The sequence below is a fragment of the Megalobrama amblycephala genome, linkage group LG7 (genome assembly GCF_018812025.1).
Source record: "Megalobrama amblycephala isolate DHTTF-2021 linkage group LG7, ASM1881202v1, whole genome shotgun sequence".
Classification (NCBI taxonomy): domain Eukaryota; kingdom Metazoa; phylum Chordata; class Actinopteri; order Cypriniformes; family Xenocyprididae; genus Megalobrama; species Megalobrama amblycephala.
This window is the reverse complement of record NC_063050.1, coordinates 8,210,600-8,232,423: the sequence shown is the minus strand read 5'-3', so window position 1 is coordinate 8,232,423 and position 21,824 is coordinate 8,210,600. Positions and strand designations below refer to the sequence as shown.

Sequence of the window (21,824 nt, the reverse complement as noted above, 5' to 3'; positions counted from 1 at the left end):
TCGGCCATCACTAAATAAGTCGTTATTTTGTTTTTTGTTTTTTGGCGCACCAAAAATATTCTCGTCGCTTTATAATATTAATATTGAACCACTGTACTCACATGAACTGATTTAAATATGTTTTTAGTACCTTTATAGATCTTGAGAGAGGAAATGTCATCGCTCCCCCCTGGGCCTCACGGAGCCATCGGATTTCAACAAAAATATCTTAATTTGTGTTCCGAAGATTAACGAAGGTCTTACGGGTGTGGAATGACATGATGGTGAGTAATTAATGACAAAATTTTCATTTTTGGGTGAACTAACCCTTTAAGTTTGTGTGTTTGGTGTCTTTTTTTTTGTTAGTCTTCAGATACACTCCTTTAATGTGTATTTTAGTTATTCGACTGCTGGCATGAAGTCTGATAAATGTTTAAATTACAGCACAGCGTTTTGTTCTGCAGATGACAATGAAAGAAATGATCAGAAACTTTTGGTCAAAGTTTGATGTAAATAAGTACTGAATATTTCAGAGACAAAAGTGAAATTAAAGCAGAATATGCAGCTGTGCTCAGTGTTATAAACAAACTTGGGAAATACATCAACTGTTGTTTTTTCTCAGTTCTCATTTTAACACCCTGATAACCTAAACAAATCAGATGAGATTGTGATATTGTTTTCAAATGTGATATGCATGGATTATGGAAAGCTGAAATGCACATAAAATCACATCTGAGCTTTGTGAGTGTCTGTTGTGAAGCCTGAATAATGTTTATTTCAGAACATTGACTCTCCACTGATGTTTGACAGAGTTGACCACGCTTATTTGTTCAAGTTACTGGAGGGTTTTGGTTTTAGAGATAGTTTTCATGGGTTAATTTATTGTACAATGAAGTTGAATGTATGGTCAAAGTAGCAGCTGGAGGTTTAAGTGTTCCTATTAAAGTACAGAGAGGAATAAGACAAGGGTGCCCTCTTTCAGGGCAACTTTATAGTCTTGCAGTTGAACCACTACTGTGGAAATTAAGAGAACAGTTGACTGGTTTATATATTGAAGGGTCAAATATTTCAAATGATGTGTAATTATCTGCCTATGCTGATGATGTAAATGTAATAATCAGGAACAGTTATGATATTAAAGTGACTTTAGAAAATCTGAAATGTTATGGAAGAGCATCATCAGTGAATATAAATTGGACAAAAAGTGAGATCTTATGGTGTAGTTCAGAGAGATATAATGTCCTGCATCTATCTAATAATGTCATGTGGCGAAGAGATGGTTTTACGTTTTTAGGAGTGTTTTATGGTTCTGAGACATACAAGAAAAAAAAACTGGGAAAACGTGTGTATCCAGTTATCTAAATGGAAATGGCTAATTCCTCAGCTGTCCTATAAGGAAAGGGTCTTAATAGTCAATAATCTTGTTGCTTTAACTCCAAAAGGACTGTATTGGATCCCCTGCTGCTGTCATTAAGGACATTCAGAGATGTCTTGTTGACTTCTTTTGGACAGGTCAGCATTGGTTGAGATCTGCAGTACTTTACTTGCCTCTTCATGAAGGAGCGCAAGGTGATATAGGATATAGGATGTAGGATTGCTGTTTTTAGACTACAAGCTGCCCAGAGACTTTTGAATGGGAAAGATGTCTGCAGGCTGATGTGGCTTGTGGTCTTTTGAGGAGAGGAGGACGACTGGTACTAGATAGACAATTGTTTTTTAATGAATTTAAATGATGTGGTATAATTTAGTAAAAGAAAGTATTTAGTATAATAATAGTAAAAGAAAGATTATGAAAGATTATTTTTAATAACATCACTCTTTCAGCACAAGAAATTTAGCATTGCTTTATAAATTAACTTTCTGATTCAGTACTTTAGCTGATGATGTTTTATTAGTTCATTCCTGTTCTGTTGGTTCATGTTTCTGATGTAACTGCTTATACATTTATTGTAGAGTCATATTTTAATTCACTGAAAAATAAATATTTTTGCTACCATATCTTGATTATTTCTCCAAATCTTACAGTGAGAGAGATTATTATTTAATGACAATCTGCCTTTATGTGGTTTTTGTAAGTGTTCCTTGACAGTGAAGCATGTTTTATTGGAATGTCCTGCTTTAAATGATATTAGGCAACGCTCTTATTCAGAAAGTACAATAACAGATTTCTCCTGGAAAACTATTAGAATTTTTATTGAATATTAAATGGAAAATGTTATCTAACTGGTACTATTATTGGATGTTATATATAGTTATATAGGTGTATTCAATTAATTGACTTTTTTTAAACTTTAGATTTTTTTGTAAATTGTATTGTTGAGTTTGCCATGAATATAGCCTTTGGTACTTATATGGTGTTAAATGATACATAAATGCATTATATTATTTTAAGTTATAAACATCCAGAAATGCAGTTTAAGATCATAATGATCAGCATGAAAGACAAGAAATGTTATTCTTTCTGCAAAAGAGATCTGAGTCTGAAATATAAATAATTGATTTGATCTATTTTTATTTTCACTGATTTAAATATTTACATTTAATCAATAGTCATTTAAAGTCTGAGTATTTACGTTTTGTCATTATTGTAATATTCAAAGATTCAAAACTTTTTTTTATTTATCTTTGTCACAAAGTTTCTCACAAGCGCTGGAGGTGTTTTTTGTGAACAGGCTGTTTTTTTCCGTCCAGCTCAAAGCCACAGGACACTGGTGAAGGTTCAGTGTCTCAGTTCAGTTTAATTAAACAGACTTACTCAGGAAACCCACAGTGAGACACATGAGACTGAACAGAGAGAGACAGAAGATCAACATCCATTGAGAGCAGAGGACAATAACGTCAAATTATCAGGCAGTAGCTTTATATGGCATTAACTGTAAGAGGTTTATGCTAATCTAGAGATGTAACAGTATTACTGAGTGTGATTCTGTGTTGTGAAATCATGAATGAGATCATTATTAGACAACAGACAGACGATAATCAGTGAAATGATGAGTTTATAGTTTGGTTAACTTTGTTTTTTTTTTTATATATAGGTGTGTAATTTCAAAATAAAATGCTTTTTTACAGTATTGGTTAGGTTGAAGAGACTTACCTGCAAATGTCTCAGGTCGTCGTCTCGTGTTTGCAGGTTTGATCTGTGGTCAGTGCTCTGAACATGAGATGCTCTTCAGCTTGTGGTTTTGTTATTTGGGCCAAACCAAGAAGCCCTTCAGCCTCCTGCAGGTGTGATAAAAACAGAAAATGTTTTTTTCATTACCAATTGTCACAGATTTTACACCCAATAAAAAAATCACTATACAAAATAAAAATCTTATTTATAACAGCTGTTCACCCATTAAGTTTTATTCTGGTCATTTACTCAAACTGTTTAGCAAATCAGTCCAACCCAATACAGTCATTAATCAACAAGTGTGCATAATGAAATATCTACTTGCCTTTTAAATGTCAAAAGTCGAACCTGGTCTTTGTCGCACTTCATATTGTTGTACATTGCGCTGAGAAGAAGTTATAGCGAAGAGCTGATGCTCGTGAATCACTAACAATATCTTTACCAACTTAAACAACACTATTAAATGACTATGGTAAATATTAAACATGCATAATTATACACTATGCATATTGTTATATTAATCACCATTCTCTAATGGATAACACCATATTGAGCAACTACATGCCAATCTCAAATCTTCCTTTCATAGGCAAGATCATTGAAAAAGTTGTTTTCAATCAGCTGAACAAGTTCTTAAGCTTGAATAGATATTCTGACAACTTTCAATCTGGTTTCCGACCGCATCACAGGACAGAGACAGAACTCATAAAGATAATAAATGATATTCGCCTAAACACAGATTCAGGTAAATTATCAGTGCTGGTTCTTCTCGATCTCAGTGCTGCGTTTGACACTGTCGATCACAACATCCTTCTTGACAGGCTGGAAAACTGAGTTGGGCTTTCTGGGATGGTCCTTAAATGGTTCAGGTCATACTTAGAAGGGAGAGTTTATTATGTGAGTATCGGTGACCATAAGTCTGAGTGGACATCCATGACATGCGGAGTCCCTCAAGGTTCAATTCTTGCACCCCCCCCTGTTCAACCTATATATGCTGCCACTGAGCCAAATAATGAGAAAGAACCAAATTGCATATCACAGCTATGCAGATGACACCCAGATTTACCTAGCCCTATCACCTAACGACTACAGCCCCATTGACTCCCTGTGCCAGTGCATTGATGAAATTAAAAACTGGATGTGTCTAAACTTCCTTCAGTTAAACAAAGACAAAACTGAAGTCATTGCGTTTGGAAACAAAGATGAAGTTCTCAAAGTGAACATGTACCTTCACTGTAGGGGTCAAACAACTAAAAATCAACTCAGGAATCTTGGTGTGATTTTGGAGTCAGAACTGAGTTTCAGTAGCCATGTAAAGACAGTAACTAAATCAGCATATTATCATCTCAAAAATATTGCAAGAATTAGATGCTTTGTCTCCAGGCAAGACTTAGAGAAACTTGTTCATGCTTTCATCACCAGCAGGGTGGATTATTGTAATGGACTCCCAAAAAGACCATAAGACAGCTGCAGCTCGTACAGAACGCTGCTGCCAGGATTCTGAGCAGAACCAGAAAACATGAACACATCACACCAGTCCTCAGGTCCTTGCACTGGCTTCCAGTTGCATTTACAATTGATTTTAAAGTACTGCTACTTGTTTATAAATCACTCAATGGCCTAGGACCTCAATACATTATACGTATTATCTTTTTATTCTTTTAATTCCTTTTCCTGTTTTAATTTCATTTTTAATGTATTTTATATCTTTTATGTATCATCTTGTTATTCTGACTTTTAATGCATTTTAAATATTGCTGTCTGGTTGAAAGAGCTGGGAGAATTAGGAAGAAAGTGATTAGGTTAATATTTGGCAAATTTGGATAAGGGGACAAACCATTGGGGAAATTTAAGCTATAGTGCATGGTTAAGATATCTCTGGATTACAGTCAGGACACTTTCCAAAGGGGAAATTTGAACTGCGTTGCATAGATAAGATATCTCCGGAAGGGGGATTAGGGCTGTGTGGTGCAGTTTGAGGTGTCTTGGCAAAAGGGGAGATTGAAACTGTGTTTATCAGTTTGAAGTGCCTTAACAGGTAGCAGTCCTGTCGTGTGAGGAAGATCCATTCAGATCTGCTCTGATGGATAGATCCGTTTAGATCCACTCTGACGGGCAACAACAACAACAACAACAACAAAAAACTCCCTGAGACTTCCTAGCTCTTCCATCCAGATAGCAAAATTCTCTGTTTTTACTGTTATTTCTATTCCTTATGTTCTATTTTTATTCTTCTTTTTTATGTAAAGCACTTTGAATTACCATTGTGTATGAAATGTGCTATACAAATAAAATTGCCTTGCCTAATGTTACGAGCCCCTCTTTAAAGTCTAGGGGTAAGAAGAGGCATGTAACAAAAAACAAAACAAAAAAAACGTGGAGAGAATGAGAGAACTGCCGTCTCCAGGTCCCAGGGCAGGTACAATAATGCTCAGTAACACAAGATTCAAAGATAACACGATTTATTAAACAAATGGTAGTGTAGGAGCCAGTGTTGTACGTGTATTGCGGGCTGTCACCAGGTGGGGGCAGTGTGGGCACAGAGGGTTTTTAAACAGGTGTTTTACACATAGAGGAAATTGGCTTGGTGGAGGGGGCAATAGTATCCAGCTGCAGACCCGCAGCACCACAGTTTCAGAACCGCAGTTTCAGAACCGCAGCCACAGAACGGAAGTGAGGGGCGGGGCTTAACAGTCTTATTTGCGCGACCCATACATGTCATTTTCTTTTGTTAAATATAAGTTGTTTTTACATGGATTTTGATCGGATCGATGTCTACAGTATTTAACAACAATACTTTTAAATAAATTTTACTGTTCATATAGGCCTAATATGCATAAGATATCATGATGTACAAAGAGCACAATTTTAAAACAGCCGTTTTTATTTTAAATTATTTCCTCCACGTTCAAAATAATAGTTAATGACACAGAGTTTGAGAAGATTTATTTATTTACGTTTTTTTGTATTAATTCAAACATATAGCCTATTAATAAATGTGCAACATTTGACTGTATATTTGATTGTATTATTTCCTTCATGTTCAAATTGTTACAAATAATACTTAGATTATGTAACGTAGGCAATTTAATGTCAAATAAAATTAACCATTAAAAAAAAAAGCCTTGAACAAGTGAAACGTGTGTTTCTTTGTATGAAAACAAATAGGATATTTAAAAAACATTTCTAAAATAAAGGGGTTAAAACATATTTAAACTGCTCATAATAAAATTAAAACAAGCAAAAAACAAATAATCATCTTTATTTAATATTAATATTATTAAAATTAATATTATTTAATATTTATTTAATATTAACACGATAAATATCTTTGACAAATGCAAAAAAATCTTTAATGATAAAATGTAAATGATTCAATAGCCTATAGCAGATAAACACTTTATATATATATATATATATATATATATATATATATATATATATATATATATATATATATATTCGTTCACCACATCATGACAGAAATATCATACTTACCGTATACACCTTCTGTTGTTAAATCGCTTAAATGTATGTTTCACTTGTTCAAGGATATGCAATGATTAAATACACGTAGGCCTATATTTTGACATTAAATGCCCATACCTCCGTGTCTTTATTTGTCACAAGTTCACAACATGATACAGAAATATCACATATAGTCAAGGGAGACATTTTACTATATGGTTAAACATTAATATATTTTTCAAAATTATATGGTTAAAAGTATTTGTTCACAGTTTATACAAATTAGTTCATGACTTAACAAAAATAGTTTGTATTATCCATTAACATGGTAATTAAAACTCGTCTTTGTACATCATGATATCTTATGCATATTAGGCCTATGAACAGAAAAATTACTTTATTTAAAAGTATTGTTGATAACCCTGTAAAACCCAAATATAGGGGGAAAAAAATGAGCAATTTTTTTGACCTCTCAGATATTGTTTTAGGAGGCCTCTGATGTAGAAATTAAAGATTTTTAAAAAATTTTACATTTTAGTAAGTTTTTAGGGAAATGTTGTAATATTGCAACATTGGGCCTAGTTAGCAGCAGAATTTCTGTATTTTTACTCACTTTGTATGAACAGATATACAGAGCATTTAAGCATTCATTTGCAGGGCTGATTGCTTACTTTGCCCCATAACAGTATATATCATGAGTAATAATCACACAACAATCATATTTTTTTATGAATAGGCATTTATTAATAAAAATATTGGAAAAAATTGTATTTATAAAACTTCTATCACTTTCAATGTGGTTTGAATGAAGTCTGTTTTTTGCAGCGATAGTCCCTAAGACAGTTCTTTTCATTTGAGAAGCACAGGCGCACATGCACTTGATACTGTGTATTTGTGTATCCATTATTGCAGTGTCTGCAGCATCCTCTCTTCGTCTTTAATGGGAAATGTGCAATCATGTCTTTGCATACATCCAGTGGGGAGTGGTCCGATGACATCTTGGCATTCTGAAATGGAAAAAGTAAAAATATAAATAAGTGAATAATACATATGGGTCTTATATTGTAGATAAACTGAAAGAATAGACAGGGTGGTAGACCATGTGTCGAGTGTAGAGATCTATATCCATCAAAGTATTATAATTTCAAAAATAAAATTCAAATGCTAATCAAAATTCCTCTACTACATTCAAACAATACTGTCTGGCTCACCTATGCTCTTTACTTATACTAAAGGAACACATGCATCCCCCCAGGGCACTTACAGGTTCATCTTCAAGACCATTCACACCTGTCCCTGAACAATGCAACAGGCAACCCCCCAGCCCCCCCCCCCCCCCCCCCCCCTACATCTGTGCTCACTGGACTGGAGATATCGGGATTGTCTGAGGATAAATTCATGGATTTGCCAGAAGTCTTTACTCAGGAGACAATACCTGTAAGTAAAAATAATGTGGTTAATCAAGAAGATCTAAAGAAATGGACATATTTGGATGATGTCAAGATTCCCAGAACTGGATGCTGAAGTTGAATTGTTAATTGGCACAAATGCTCCAAAGCTCTTGGAACCATGGGAAATCATCAATAGTAAAGATCAAGGACCCTATGCCGTCAAGACCCTATTGGGGTGGGTCATAAACGGTTTTGTAAAGGAAGCAGATGATGGACGGAAGATTGGCTTTCAATCAGTCACTGCAAATAGGATCTCTGTTTCCAGGCTAGAAGAGTTATTGGTTGCTCAGTACAATCATGATTTCAGTGAGAAAACTTCAGATGATGACTTTCAAAATATCTAGAGAGGATCAAAGATTTATGGAGATAATGGATCAGTCAATTAGCATTGAAAATGGTCATTACTGTATAGACTTACCCTTCAGGAAGGATGATGTCATCATGCCTAATAATAGGTGCCTTGTTGAGCAACGTCTTAATGAACTTGAAAAGGAAGTTCACTAAGAACCAGGAGTTTCAAAAGGAATACACAGCTTTTCTCACTGATGTTATTGATAAGGGGTATGCTGAAGCAGTACCACAAGATCAGTTACTTCGGAATGATGGTAAAGTATGGTATATCCCACATCACGGGGTATACCATCCTAAAAAGAAGACTATTAGAGTTGTGTTTGACTGCAGTGCAGTTTTCAAAGGAGTGTCCTTGAATTCACAATTACTACAAGGCCCAAATCTTACCAACTCATTGTTGGGTGTTTTGACCAGGTTTAGGCAAGAGCATGTGACTTTGATGGCAGACATTCAGGCCATGTTCCACCAAGTGAATGTGTCACAGAAGAATGTGGATTTTCTTCGTTTTCTGTGGTGGCCTAATGGTGATACTACACAAAGCTTCAAAGAATACAGAATGAAAGTCCATCTGTTTGGAGCTATTTCATCACCAAGCTGTTGCAATTTTGCTTTGAGAAAACTTGCTGAAGATTACAAAGATTGTTTTCCAAACAAAGTCTTGAATACAATCCAGCATAACTTCTATGTAGATGACTGTTTAACATCTGTTCCCACTGAAGTGGAGGCACTTCACATGGTTAAAGACTTTAACTGCAGTCTGTTCTAAAGGAGGATTCCAGCTATCCAAATGGATGAGTAATAGCCGTAAGGTATTAGCAAGTATTCCAGAAGAACGTCTGTCAAAAGCAACCAAAGATCTCAACCTGGATAAAGACAATCTGCCTGTAGAAAGAACGCTTGGGTTGCACTGGTGTGTGGAATCAGGATGCAATTTATGTTTAAGATTGCCATAAGCGAAAGACCACACACAAGACGAGGCATTTTGTCAGTTATCAGTTCAATCTACGATCCTTTGGGATTTCTCTCACCGCTACTACTGCCTTCGAAGTTGTTGTTGCAGGAGTTATGTAGAAGAAACATTGGATGGGACAATGAAATGCCACAGTCACTTTTATGTCAGTGGTCAGAGTGGCTGCAAGATCTCAACAAGGTAGCTATGGTAAAGGTGGACAGATGTATCAAGCCGAAGGAGTTTGGAAAGATCGAGTTGGCTCAATTGCATCACTTTTCAGATGCAAGTGAATGTGGTTATGGAACAGTCTCTTACTTGCGTCTGGAAGATGAAAACAAAGAAGTGAGACTTTCCTTTATGCTTGGAAAATCTAGAGTTGCTCCTTTAAAGCAGATAACCATACCCAGACTTGAACTTGCAGCTGCTGTTTTAGCAGTCAAAATTGACAAGATGCTCAAGAAGGAACTTCAACTGGATTTGGCCAAATCAGTGTTTTGGACGGACAGCCAAACTGTATTGAAATACATAGCCAATGATGCCAAGAGGTTTCATACATTTGTGGCAAATAGAGTGTCAGTCATCAGGGATGCAACAGATGTTGTACAATGGAGACATATTGGAACAAAATTAAATCCTGCTGATGATGCCTCTAGAGGCATGTCCATTGAACATTTTTTGAAAGCCAACAGATGGATACAGGGTCCAGACTTTCTATTGGACGTCCCAGAGAAATGGCCTCATTCGTATATTGACCGAGGCTTAAAGGATGATCCAGAAGGTTAAAAAGGACACAGTGGTAGTAGCTGCCATTTCCAAATGTTCTGACAGTGCCACTCATCAACTTTTGAACTCTTTTTCTGATTGGAGAAAATTGAAAACTGCAGTGGCATGGATTTTAAAGTTCAAAGAAGTGCTTTTGAAGCTCAAGCAACACAGAAAGTTTATCCAGTCCTCATTTACTTCTGGGACTAACAATTCTATAGTGGAGCAGGACAGAGTTAAAGAGGAAATGAAAAGGTTTCGTACTTGGATTCCATGGTCAAAGTCTTACACCTGATGATATTTCTCAAGCAGAATCAGCAATTATTGAATTTTCTCAACACGAAGCATTTAAACAGGAAATTTCTTCCTTGCAAAGTGGAACATCTGGAGTTAAAAGAAGTTAGTAACATCTACAAGCTTGATCCAGTATTGATGGATGGTTTACTTAGGAGTAGGTGGAAGACTTAGTCGAGCAGCAATGCCTGAGGAGACGAAATGCCCTGTTATCCTGCCAAAGGAACATCATATATCCAAACTTATTATGCATCACGTTCATAAACAGCTAGGTCATGCGGGGAGAAACCATATGCTGTCAACACTGCGAAGAAAGTACTGGATTATTAAGGCAAACTCCGCTTGCAGAAAGGTAATTTCAGAATGTGTTGTGTGTCAACGTTTCCAAGGCAAAATTGGAGAACAAAAAATGTCTGACTTACCAAAGGAAAGGATCGTGCCAGATTTGCCTCCTTTTACTAATACTGGTGTGGACTACTTCGGGCCTATTGATGTGAAAAGAGGCCGCAGTGTTGTGAAAAGGTATGGGGTTATATTTACCTGCATGACCAGTCGAGCAGTACATCTTGAAGTAGCCTACTTTCTGGATACAAATTCCTGCATAAACTGCATTCGCCGTTTTATGTGTCGTCGTGGGCAAGTATTGTATTTAAGATCTGATAACGGCACAAATTTTATTGGAGCAGAGAAAGAGCTCAAGAATGCTTTGAAGACATTGGATCATGATAAAATTCAGCGCACCTTTCTATCAGAAGGTATAACATGGACTTTTAATCCCCCTGCTGGACCACATTATGGAGGCGTGTGGGAAAGGCTTATTCGTCTTGTAAAAAAAGTGTTGTACTCCACTCTCCGACAGCAATGCTTGGATGATGAGAGCTTTCACACTCTTCTTTGTGAAGCTGAAGCTATTCTTATTGATCGCCCTATCACAAAGCTTTCTGATGATCCAAATGACTTGGAAGCTCTCACGCCCAATCATATTTTACTGTTAAGAACAAAACCACTTCTTCCTCCAGGATTATTTCAAGAAAGTGATTTGTATATCAGACGTAGATGGCGACAAGTCCAATATCTGTCTGATCTCTTTTGGAAAAGATGGATAAGGGAGTATCTTCCATTGCTTCAGGAACGCCAAAAATGGATGAAACCACGTAGAAACTTTGCTGTTGGTGATATAGTAGTCATCATGGATCCAACTGCTCCACGTGGTTCCTGGTCTTTAGGCAGAATCACTCAGACATATCCTGACAAAAGGGGATTTGTTCGGTCTGTACGATTGAAGACAAAAACAGGATTACTGGACAGACCTGTTTCCAAAATCTGCCTGTTGTTTGAAGATATAAAGGACTGATCTTCAAAGAAGAAGTGCACATACACCCTTTTTTGGCTCCTTTTGAATAATTTAAGGATAATTGTAGTTACACACCAACAATTATGGGGCCGGTGTGTAGGAGCCAGTGTTGTACGTGTATTGCGGGCTGTCACCAGGTGGGGGCAGTGTGGGCACAGAGGGTTTTTAAACAGGTGTTTTACACATAGAGGAAATTGGCTTGGTGGAGGGGGACGCATGCAGTTTTTTTACCACACACATACGGGCAGTGGAGGCCTCACGTTGGATGTCCTTTATCATTATCATTGTGTAATTTAACCATTTGCATTATATTTAATAAAGTAATCAAAAGATCAACTAAGAGAGAACTTTGAGTGTGCGTAAAGGATGCGTTGGATATCCAAGCCATCAGCAGCTATTGGAGCTGCTGCCACAGGTAGGGATTAACAAAAAGACTTCAGGAGGGGAGAGGCCAAAATAACAAACAAAAGGATTCTTAAAGTTAAGGGATAACTTACCTACTGTACCAAAAGAAAACAAAATAAAAATACAAACACAATTACCTAACTCCCTTTTCTGCATAAACGAGAAAATATGGATGCCTTTATTTTATTTAATAAAATAAAGGCATCCACCTCCCTACATAACTAAAACGAAAAGACTTAGAATATCAAGAGAATTAAGGCAACAGAATAGGATAACTGATGTTCACAAATAACTCTTAAATTAACTGAAAAACTCAATGCTGCTCAGCTTACACTCAAGTCTCAGGATTGGAAAAATTAGCTGAAACACTAGACAGCTCAGGTAAACCAGTCAACTGAAGCCCACGTAATTGTTGTAAAGTTTTAAGTGTACACCCATTAGCTGAAACACTTCACAGCTCTTTACCTGAACACTACAGGCAAAACAATATACACAAAAGAAACCAACAGCACTGGGACCAGAAGATGGTAGTATCTCTCAGAGGAAAGCCTCAGTCTCTCTCCCTACGTCCCAATGGACGTAACACTAAAATGTGCTAAGATGTAAAAATGATCAACTTTAAACAGTAACTAGATTTGTACATTTTCAGAGTGTCTGTACTGCATGTTCGTCGTCCTCGCAGTGCAATCCAGTGGTTGTTGTCAGGTCTAAATGGTAAAATAACGTGTAGTAAATTTGCCCCAAATGCTGCTTTATTAAACTGCACCCTTTTAGAATAAATAAGCAGGATGAATACTACAGGAAAAAACAGCAAGGATGCTAAACTTCATAGTTTGTGAAAAGATGCAGTGAGTCACATTGGTCTAGACTGTAAAAACAAAAAGCAGTTTTATTTTTGATGCTTTTAAGTTTGATCATGTAACCTGTGTGGGCATCTCTTTCTCTGGATTTAAAGATAACACAAACACAAACAAATGAGTTTTTTAATCTTACCATTCATAAATCTCTGGCTCCATCTAGAGGTTAATCTGTGAGTGAACTGTTGCTGTTTTGTTTTATTGAAAGTAGTAGTTGTGTTGTGTCTTAGTTGATACAGAACAGAGATTGAGAGGCTGTTACAGGACACCATTTTCAATTAAAAACGGAAAACTTTTTATGTATAATGAGTTTTGGTGGCCTGAATATGCAAAGAAAACGGGTTTCAAAGTGCATGTTTTTGAAAACGATACTGTTTTCATCTCCATCTCAGTGTAAACTGCAAAAACCGAATCTGTGAAAACGGTGACGGCATGCGTATTACACACATGCATATTACGTGTTTAGTCTACCCAGCTTATTTTTCAACGCAATGTTAAGGTGTTTTCTGTGAATGTGTGTGACTCCTGATTTATTAACCGCTATAGTGAAATAACGAGAAGAATATCAAAGTGCAGTAAACTGTAAAATAAGGTGGATAGGCATGAGCGAGGCGAGAGCTCGGTAAAAGAATGAGTATGTGCGCAGGCGCGTGATCTTTCTTTACAAAGTGACATCACCAACTACTTGTCTGGCATGTTTAATACAGCATTTTTAGTCATTTTTAGTCATTTTCCCGGATCCGTGTGAACGGGATAGTTTTGATAACGTTGTCATCTCTACAAAGATTTTTGTAAATCAAAACCGTTTGTGTTTTAGTACATTGTTGTGTAAACATACCCTGAAACTTCGGTCCTTTTTTTTTTTTTTTTTTTTTTTTTTTTTTTTTTTTTTTTTTTTTTTTTTGATGGTATAAATTACTTGCCTTTTGTTAATCTGGACGAATGAATTGCCTAATATTTGATAATTACCAGACACAAATTTAGCAAAAATTTGTTTAATGTAAAAGTTTGTTTTATGACCAGAGTGAAGGAAGCAGATAAACTCAAGTTGTAGTGATTTACTCTGTGTTTGTTCAAATGAAGTTTGACTGATATCTGCTGTCTGTGGTGCTAAATCCACAGTCAGATCTGGCTGTTAATGTTTCTTACTAAAACTCCCTGTATCAAATGCGATTTTTTCCCAGGACTTCTTTGTATGGGCTCCAGGGAACCTGACTGAATTTACATGTACATGCACGCCCTCTAGTGGAAGATTTAAATAACACTGATCAATTATCTTCAGTGTCATTAGTCCTTATACAGGTGCTGGTCATATAATTAGAATATCACCAAAAAGTTGATTTATTTCACTAATTCCATTCAAAAAGTGAAACTTGTATATTATATTCATTCATTACACACAGACTGATATATTTAAAATGTTTATTTCTTTTAATTTTTTAATTTTGACATGAGAAACACTGGTGATTGGTGAACAAGACACACCTGAGAACAATCAAAGATCTAATCAACAAGAAAAACTACAAAGGACTACAAAACATGGTATAAACATGAACATAAAAGACCACTCAAGATCAGGGCAACACAAGACAGGAATCATGACAGAGAGGGTATAACAGGCAGCACTGAGGAGAACAGCACAGCCTCAGAAACAGGCAGCGCTGCAGTAGACAGATTTAAGGCGCAGGCTTTAGAATGCCGGCGGTTCTTGCCAAGATCATCTGTGGGTCCACCAAGATGGAGATCAGCCTCTGATAATGTCTGAAGTTTGTCAGTGATTCACATTGTTGTCTGTGGAATGAGTGAATATAAAGATGTTGCTTCCCCCTGCTGGTCACAACTAGTCAGTGCACTGAGAAACACGTGCAAGTCTGATATCTGATATATGTGATGTAACTTGCTTAATATATTTAAAATGTGTGTATTTGTGTATAACTAAAGATAATTGATCATCACAACAATAAAGTGGACCGTTATTCAGTGTTATAAGATGTTTCAGAAGTGTAATTTCATGTCTATGAGAACAGGAGATCTTCAGGACAGACTCTGAATGTGTGTGGTGATGAATCTCAGTCATGTGATCAGTTGCTCTCCATGGTGCTGAACATCATCTGAACACTAGATGGAGCTGCTTCAGTCCTCCAGACTTCAACACTTCAGTTTCAGTTTTGTGTCTCTCTTTTGTGGTTTGTGGTTTCCAGCAGGTTTAATCTGATGTGTTTCATGTGTGTCCCTGTGGAGACCAGATTCACTGAAGCAGTAAAAGAGTCATTCAAACAGAGAAGCGCTGGAAAACTCAACAGATGCTGAGGTTTATGAATGAGAATTCACTTATATATTTATTGATATTATGTTTAACTTATGATGATATTTAGTATTAAAACAACAGAAGGTGAGTTTTATGAATGTGAATTTAGTCAATTCACTTATATTTAATGATACTGTGTCTGACGTAATATGCTAATAAGTTAACAAGTGTGTAAATTATCTTTTGACTCTTAAATTAGCGTTCATTTTAATGTTTAGATGATTATCAAAATGTAAATATTTACCATATTAATCAGTCAATGTGCATTTAAGTGACCGGGTCAACTGCTGCTGTTTGCTTTTGTGTCCATCAGATGTCTTACTTTCACTTCCCTCTTTATTAATCTTTATTAATCTCTCTCTCTCTCAGAGGAAGTGGGCGTCTCCGTCACATTCAGCACTTCGTGTTAAACATGTAACCAGGAAAGAAACACTCAAAACTCATCTGAACACACATCGAGAGCTTCAGAAGAACTGAATCTACTGACAACAGAGAAGATCATTTAATAAGAGAGAAGAATGAAGATCATCTTGACTTTCACTCTGCTGATGATTCCTGGTAAGAATCTGAATCACATCAACAATCATCACAGAAGAACTACAGCTGTGATCAAATGATGATCAAACTCTGTATCTATATTTAATATGGTGAAATGACCAATTATTAAGTCAATGAATCTCTTTAAAATAACTCTCACTTCAGTATGTTAGTGTTGTATTAAGATGCTGGTTTGTTGTAGGAGTCGTGAGCTCCATCAGTGTGACGGGATATTCAGGAGGAGGAGTCACGATCACATGCAAATATAATAGAGGATATACAGCAAATGAAAAGTATTTTTGTAAAGGACAGTGGCCTACAAAGTGCTCTGACCTCATCAGGACTGATATTAAAGATAAATGGATTAATGATGGAAGATTCTCTCTGCATGACGACACAAGATCAGCAGTCCTGGAAGTGGAAATCAGAAATCTGAGAGAAGAGGATTCTGGGATGTACTATTGTGTGGTTGATAGACTTCTCTTTAAAGATTCATACACTGAAGTGAATCTGAAGGTTATAAGAGGTGAGTAACTGAGAGCCTCAAACCCATGATGATCTCCACAACATCACGATACTCAACACTGACTGTAATTACTGCTGTTCACACCTGAAACTCATAACAGACTCCATCAATGACATTTTTATCTCCTGTGTAAATTAAATAGAATACTAAATAATAGCAATTAATAGTCTCAAATGTGCTCAAGGTATGCTTTTTAAACCCTTATCAGTGTTAATCTCAAAGGAACCCACCATTTCATGTTTCAGCGTTTCCACATGGACAAAATGCAAAACTCAATATAACATAATTCAGCTCAATATGGAAAATCTATCAAAAATATACATGATTGTTTCACATCTCCTAATTATGCATTACATTTTTAAGAGTATTGTGATCTTTGAACTCTGTTTACTCTTGGAAATTGCAATGATTGAATTGCTAATAAAATAATAATTTGAAAACATTAATGAATATTTAGATATTGGTCAATAAAAACCATACATACATACCAGTAGAAAATGATGAGATCAACACAGTCTGCAGCATTCTGGTGTTTTCTTTAAATGCTTTGACCTGCTTTGACCTTTTGCCTGAACATAACTTCCTCATCACTCCAACGTAATGCGCCATTTACAGGCATCTTATAGAAGACACTTACATCTAAATAGTATTTTATCTGAAGAAAGAAAAGAAGAAAAAAATATATGCATTTTGGAGTAACTATATTATTACTTAATAATTTAAAATGTTGCAGCAAAGTGACAAGATCACTGAGAACAAAATGACAAATGATCTGAGTTTGTGTTCAACAGATCAACAAATCGGGAGCGTGAGAGGATATTCAGGAGGAAACGTCATTATAAACTACAAATATGAGATGAAACTCAAGGATCCTTTGATAGACATCTGTAACACTGCAGCAAATAAATGTTTTCCTGTAATAATCACTAACAGAGCAGCAGAATGGGAACAGGACAGACGATTCTCCGTTCATGATGACAGATCTGCAGGTCTCTTACGTGTGTTTATCAGAGATCTGAATGAGAACGACTCTGGAGAATATAAGATTACAGTCAAAGTTTCTGAAGAATACAGTTTCTTCTCTGAGTTTAATCTGATCATCAGAGACGGTGAGACGCTTTCATTCATTTCTGCATTATTTGACAGAATCCATGAATCTATCTGGTCATTGTAACATTGCTGCACTTGATTTGGATCTGAAACAGATGGTTGTTGTGTGAAGAGCATCAGTCTATCAGCTGCTGCAGGAGGATCTGTGAACATCAGCTGCAAATACCCACAATCCCACATTAGTGATGTGAAGTTTCTCTGCTGGAGATCTGGAGCTGATCTCTGTGCTGAAGAGACGTCTGTGAAGGAGAGCAGAAGATGGAGTCCTGAGGGAAAGATCCAGCTGTATGATGACAGAGAAGAGCAGCTCCTGACGGGAAGCATCAGTCATGTGACTGAACAAGATTCAGAATACTGGTGTGGAGTTCAGTCTGATCAAGGACACAAGAGCTTCATCACACGAGTCCTGATCCATGTTACAGGTACAGATGATTTTCTCACTGATGTTAACCATAATACAATTAAAATAATTAATTTGTATTACTACAAGTTTTTACTGCAGTTAATGGTGTTCATCCAGTAACTCTGCTGTACTGTATTATTCAGTGTGAAATCACAGGCTTAAGTTCTGGGAACTCAAACAAACAGCTTACGATTATTTTTTCTAAGTGTCTGTGTGTCAGCAAACATGAATTCTGGGTAGTGAATGTGTGAATGACGTCAGTAACAAGTGTCTGTATCATGAGAAAAGAGATGACAAGTTCTGGGTGTGAAAAAAAAACATCCTTTAGAAATTCATTATCCTGTTGTTTTTACATATAAAATTGCAGAAACATCATCACCATCACCACCATCATCACCACCATCATCATCTTCATCATCATCATCATCACCATCATCATCACCATCATCATCATCATCACCACCATCATCATCTTCATCATCTTCATCATCATCAGTTGAATCTCAACATCTGAGAATGTGTATAAAGTGATTGATTTATCTGGTCAGACAGATGTGCAGTAAACAGAGTTCAAGAAGAACAAAGAACATTGACCACAAAATGTTCCTGAAACATTTTACTTTTTTTTTTTTTTTTGCTTTTTGCTGTATTATTTTTAGTTTTTGCTTGCTGCAGTTGCTCACTTGTGGATTTAATACAGTATTTGTGATTTTCTGTAAAGCTGTAAATGACTGGTCACACAGATTCCTCTGTAGTTATTAGGGTCTGTTTTGTCTCCACTTTTGAAGATGGGAGAGATGAACCCTGTACTCCAGACCTCTGGAAAAACACCTGAACTCAGAATCAAGTTAAAGACTTTGAGCAATGCATTCGGTTCAGGAGAGCTGTTTTTAAGCATCTCGTTTTTTATTTTGTCAGGGCCACAGGATTTATTATATTTGAGGGACCCTGAATTCTTGTTGGATTATTGGATAGTGGATTTGGGTTGTTTTTGATGCATGACTCAAGAACGTTCAGTTTCTCAAGGACTTTTAATTGGTTGGGATTATTTAACAGGTCAGAGGTTCTCAAAATAATCTTTCCAAATTTGACCATCTTGTATGGCTGGTTCTTGTGGCTTTGCAGAGTTCAGTCTGTTCCACATGCTCCAGAACTGGCCCTGATCAACCGTGTTTTCAATCTTTTGAAGCGTGTTGTTATAATAATCCAGTTTCTTCTGTCTCAGTGTGTTTTTGTATTGTTTCAGAAGTTCTGAGTGTTTTTAGTGTATCTCAGTGTTGACTGGATCTGTGTGTGTTTTTAATGAATCGAAGCTCTTGTCTAATTGTTTTACAGTCATGGTCAAACCATTTTTCAGAAGGTCTGATGATGCTTTTTTGTGTTTATATAGTGTCATGTTATTTAGGAGCTTTTTTTTTTTGCTATACTTTCAAAAATGTCATTAATATGTTTAATTGCTAAATAAATTCCCTTCTGATTATTATCATATGTTGACTTGCTAAACAATGTTATGGAATTGACTATTTTGTTTGATTTTTTTGACTTTACATGAATATATGTTTCAGCAGTGCTATGAGTCCATCTATATGATGTGTTAAGTTTAGTTGCATGAAAAAGTTTGTGAACCACTTGCAGAATGTGTGAAAATGTGAATAATTTAAATAAAATAAGTGAGATCATACAAAATGCATGTTATTTTTTTATTTAGTACTGTCCTGAGTTAGATATTTTACATAAAAGATGTTTACATATAGTCTATTAGACAAAAAAAAAAAAAATGCTGAATTTATTAAAAATGGCCCCGATCAAAAGTATGTGAACCATTGATTTTTAATACTTTGTGTGGTTACCTGGAAGATTTTTTGTGATGGTTGTTTATGAGTCCCTTGTTTGTTCTTCAGAAAATTCCTCCAGATCCTGCAGATTCATCAGTTTTCAAGGATTTATTGCTTTCCAGCAGTGACTGAATGATTTTGAGATCCATCTATTCAAACTGAGGACAACTGAGAGACTCAAACACAACTATTAAAAAAGGTTCAAACATTCACTGATGCTCCAGAAGGAAACACGAGGCATTAAGAGTCCGGGGGTGATAACTTTTGAACATGATGAAGATGTCCAAAATTTTCTTATTTTGTTGAAAAAGATACTTGCATGTTTCCCAGAAGACAAATTAAGTACAATTTACCTTGATCTTCAAATGTAAAATGTTTTCACCCCCGGCTCTTCCCACATCTATTCTGCATTCTCAGCCTTGGTTGTGCCGTCCCATGGCCGTTCTCTGTGTCTGGAGGTGAAGAGATGTATGATGTCACTTCATGATAGGGTTGTGAATCACTTTCAGCCTTAAAGGTTTAGTTGAAAATTCTGTCATTAATTACTCACCCTCATGTCGTTCCAGACCTGCAAGTCATCTTCAGAACACAACCCTCGTATTATCTTTGGGGTCTATTTGACCCCACGCAATGTTTAACGCCTCTAAAAATATGGTTGACATCTTTTTTTTTGCTTCATATTTTATGACTTTTCGTCATTTAATGGGGACAACTAGGTAAACATAAATTTTTCACAATGATATATTTTCAGTATCCTGTACACTGTCCTATACACATCGGTGATCCTTGGGGTCAATTTGACCCCAGGCTCATTTATCTGTATAAAACATATTAGAAATATAAAAATTGTACATATATTTGTTTTGGATAATACTGAGGTCATGATAAAATGCAATTTTATCGTCTACAAACAATTTTCACCTGCTTTAGGGCCCTAACCTATCATAACCATAACTGGAGTATTGTGAGAAACACTGTCATCGGGGGGGTGGCATCATAATTCTAACAAAAACATCCTAATTTTGAGACATCCTGCTCAGAATGAGATTCTTAGTGTTTTCTCTTCTGTTGTTTCTCAACCACAAGGAGGTACATTACCTTTCAAAAACGGCAATTTATTATGGCCCCGCCCCCCACTTGAATGATAGGGTAAAGCCATGGCCAAAAGTTTTGGTGGTTCTCTGCAGTGGGTTGTAGTCTCAGAAACCCACATTAGATTAACTGCTTGTTAACTGCTTGTCGTTTTATTTAAAGAGCTATTTGAGTAGTCAATGAAGAAGCATAAAGTACCTGATACATAAACCTTTGAAAATAAAATCATATTCTGGGGGTTTTTAATTGCTGGGGTCAAATTGACCCCACTGGCAAACCGGCGTTGCTGGATTTTGAGGGTAATACGAGTTAAGATATTTTTGATAAAATACAATGGCTTAGTGAGGCCTGCATTGCCAGCAAGTTAATTTCCTTTTTCTTTTTCAATGCCCAGAATGGTACTAAAAACATATTTAAAACATTTCATGTGACTACAATACTACCTTAATATTATAAAGCAGGGGTACTCAACAGGCGGCCCGCGGGCCGCATCCGGCCCGTCAGCATTAAATTTGTGGCCCGCATCATGCTACATATAAATGTATTTTTATTATAATTTGCGTTCAAAATTAGCGTGAATATTACTTCGTTTTTTTACACGTACACTAGGGTAGGCGTGCAGTGCGCGTGACGCTGTAATCATCAGCAGAGAACGCATATAGTGAACGCGCGCAGCGCAGTTTTTCTAACAGCAAAGAACAATATAAACTGAAGGCACTTTGCACGCGCGCATTGAATAGTTTTTGCACTAATTTACTTTGTCCACAAGGTGTCAGCACTGAAACGGGCTGTTGTTTCAGTCTGAAAAGAAACGGAGAAGACAGAACAAGAGTAACAACAAACACAATAGCCGACAGTGTTGAAGAGCGCTCGTTTGAGGGGATTAAAAGATACCAGCAACTCTAATTTTAAACAAGTACAAAGACATTTTATTGTAACTATTTGAGCGAAAAAGACTAGACAAGCATGAATCTCTCTAGTGCGGATGTGTCGAGCACTTTGTGTTCGTGAACGCCATCAAAGGCTCG

The 21,824-nt window shown here is 36.3% G+C and overlaps 3 protein-coding genes across 3 annotated transcripts in view; all 3 read left to right on the top strand.

Annotated features, from left to right (window-relative positions):
- LOC125271224 (B-cell receptor CD22-like) overlaps window positions 1–21,824 on the top strand; it is a 1,156,500-nt gene that overhangs the window by 883,558 nt on the left and 251,118 nt on the right. The gene's annotated exons all lie outside the window — the stretch shown is intronic.
- LOC125271198 (hemicentin-1-like) overlaps window positions 1–21,824 on the top strand; it is a 987,774-nt gene that overhangs the window by 734,529 nt on the left and 231,421 nt on the right. The gene's annotated exons all lie outside the window — the stretch shown is intronic.
- LOC125271252 (polymeric immunoglobulin receptor-like) lies at window positions 15,680–18,004 on the top strand. The gene is made up of 4 exons (XM_048195308.1): window positions 15,680–15,851; window positions 16,033–16,356; window positions 17,148–17,465; window positions 17,562–18,004. Exons 1-4 carry the CDS (start codon window positions 15,812–15,814, stop codon window positions 17,987–17,989), a joined length of 1,110 nt encoding a protein of 369 aa, XP_048051265.1. The 5' UTR covers window positions 15,680–15,811; the 3' UTR covers window positions 17,990–18,004.

What these genes read in the sequence shown, in the direction of transcription:
- LOC125271252 (XM_048195308.1), top strand. Translation starts at nt 15,812, where the DNA reads ATGAAGATCATCTTGACTTTCACTCTGCTGATGATTCCTG. An exon ending in GAATCTGAAGGTTATAAGAG is followed by an intron (nt 16,357 to 17,147) that starts GTGAGTAACTGA and finishes TGTGTTCAACAG; the next exon opens with ATCAACAAATCGGGAGCGTG. An exon ending in TAATCTGATCATCAGAGACG is followed by an intron (nt 17,466 to 17,561) that starts GTGAGACGCTTT and finishes GATCTGAAACAG; the next exon opens with ATGGTTGTTGTGTGAAGAGC.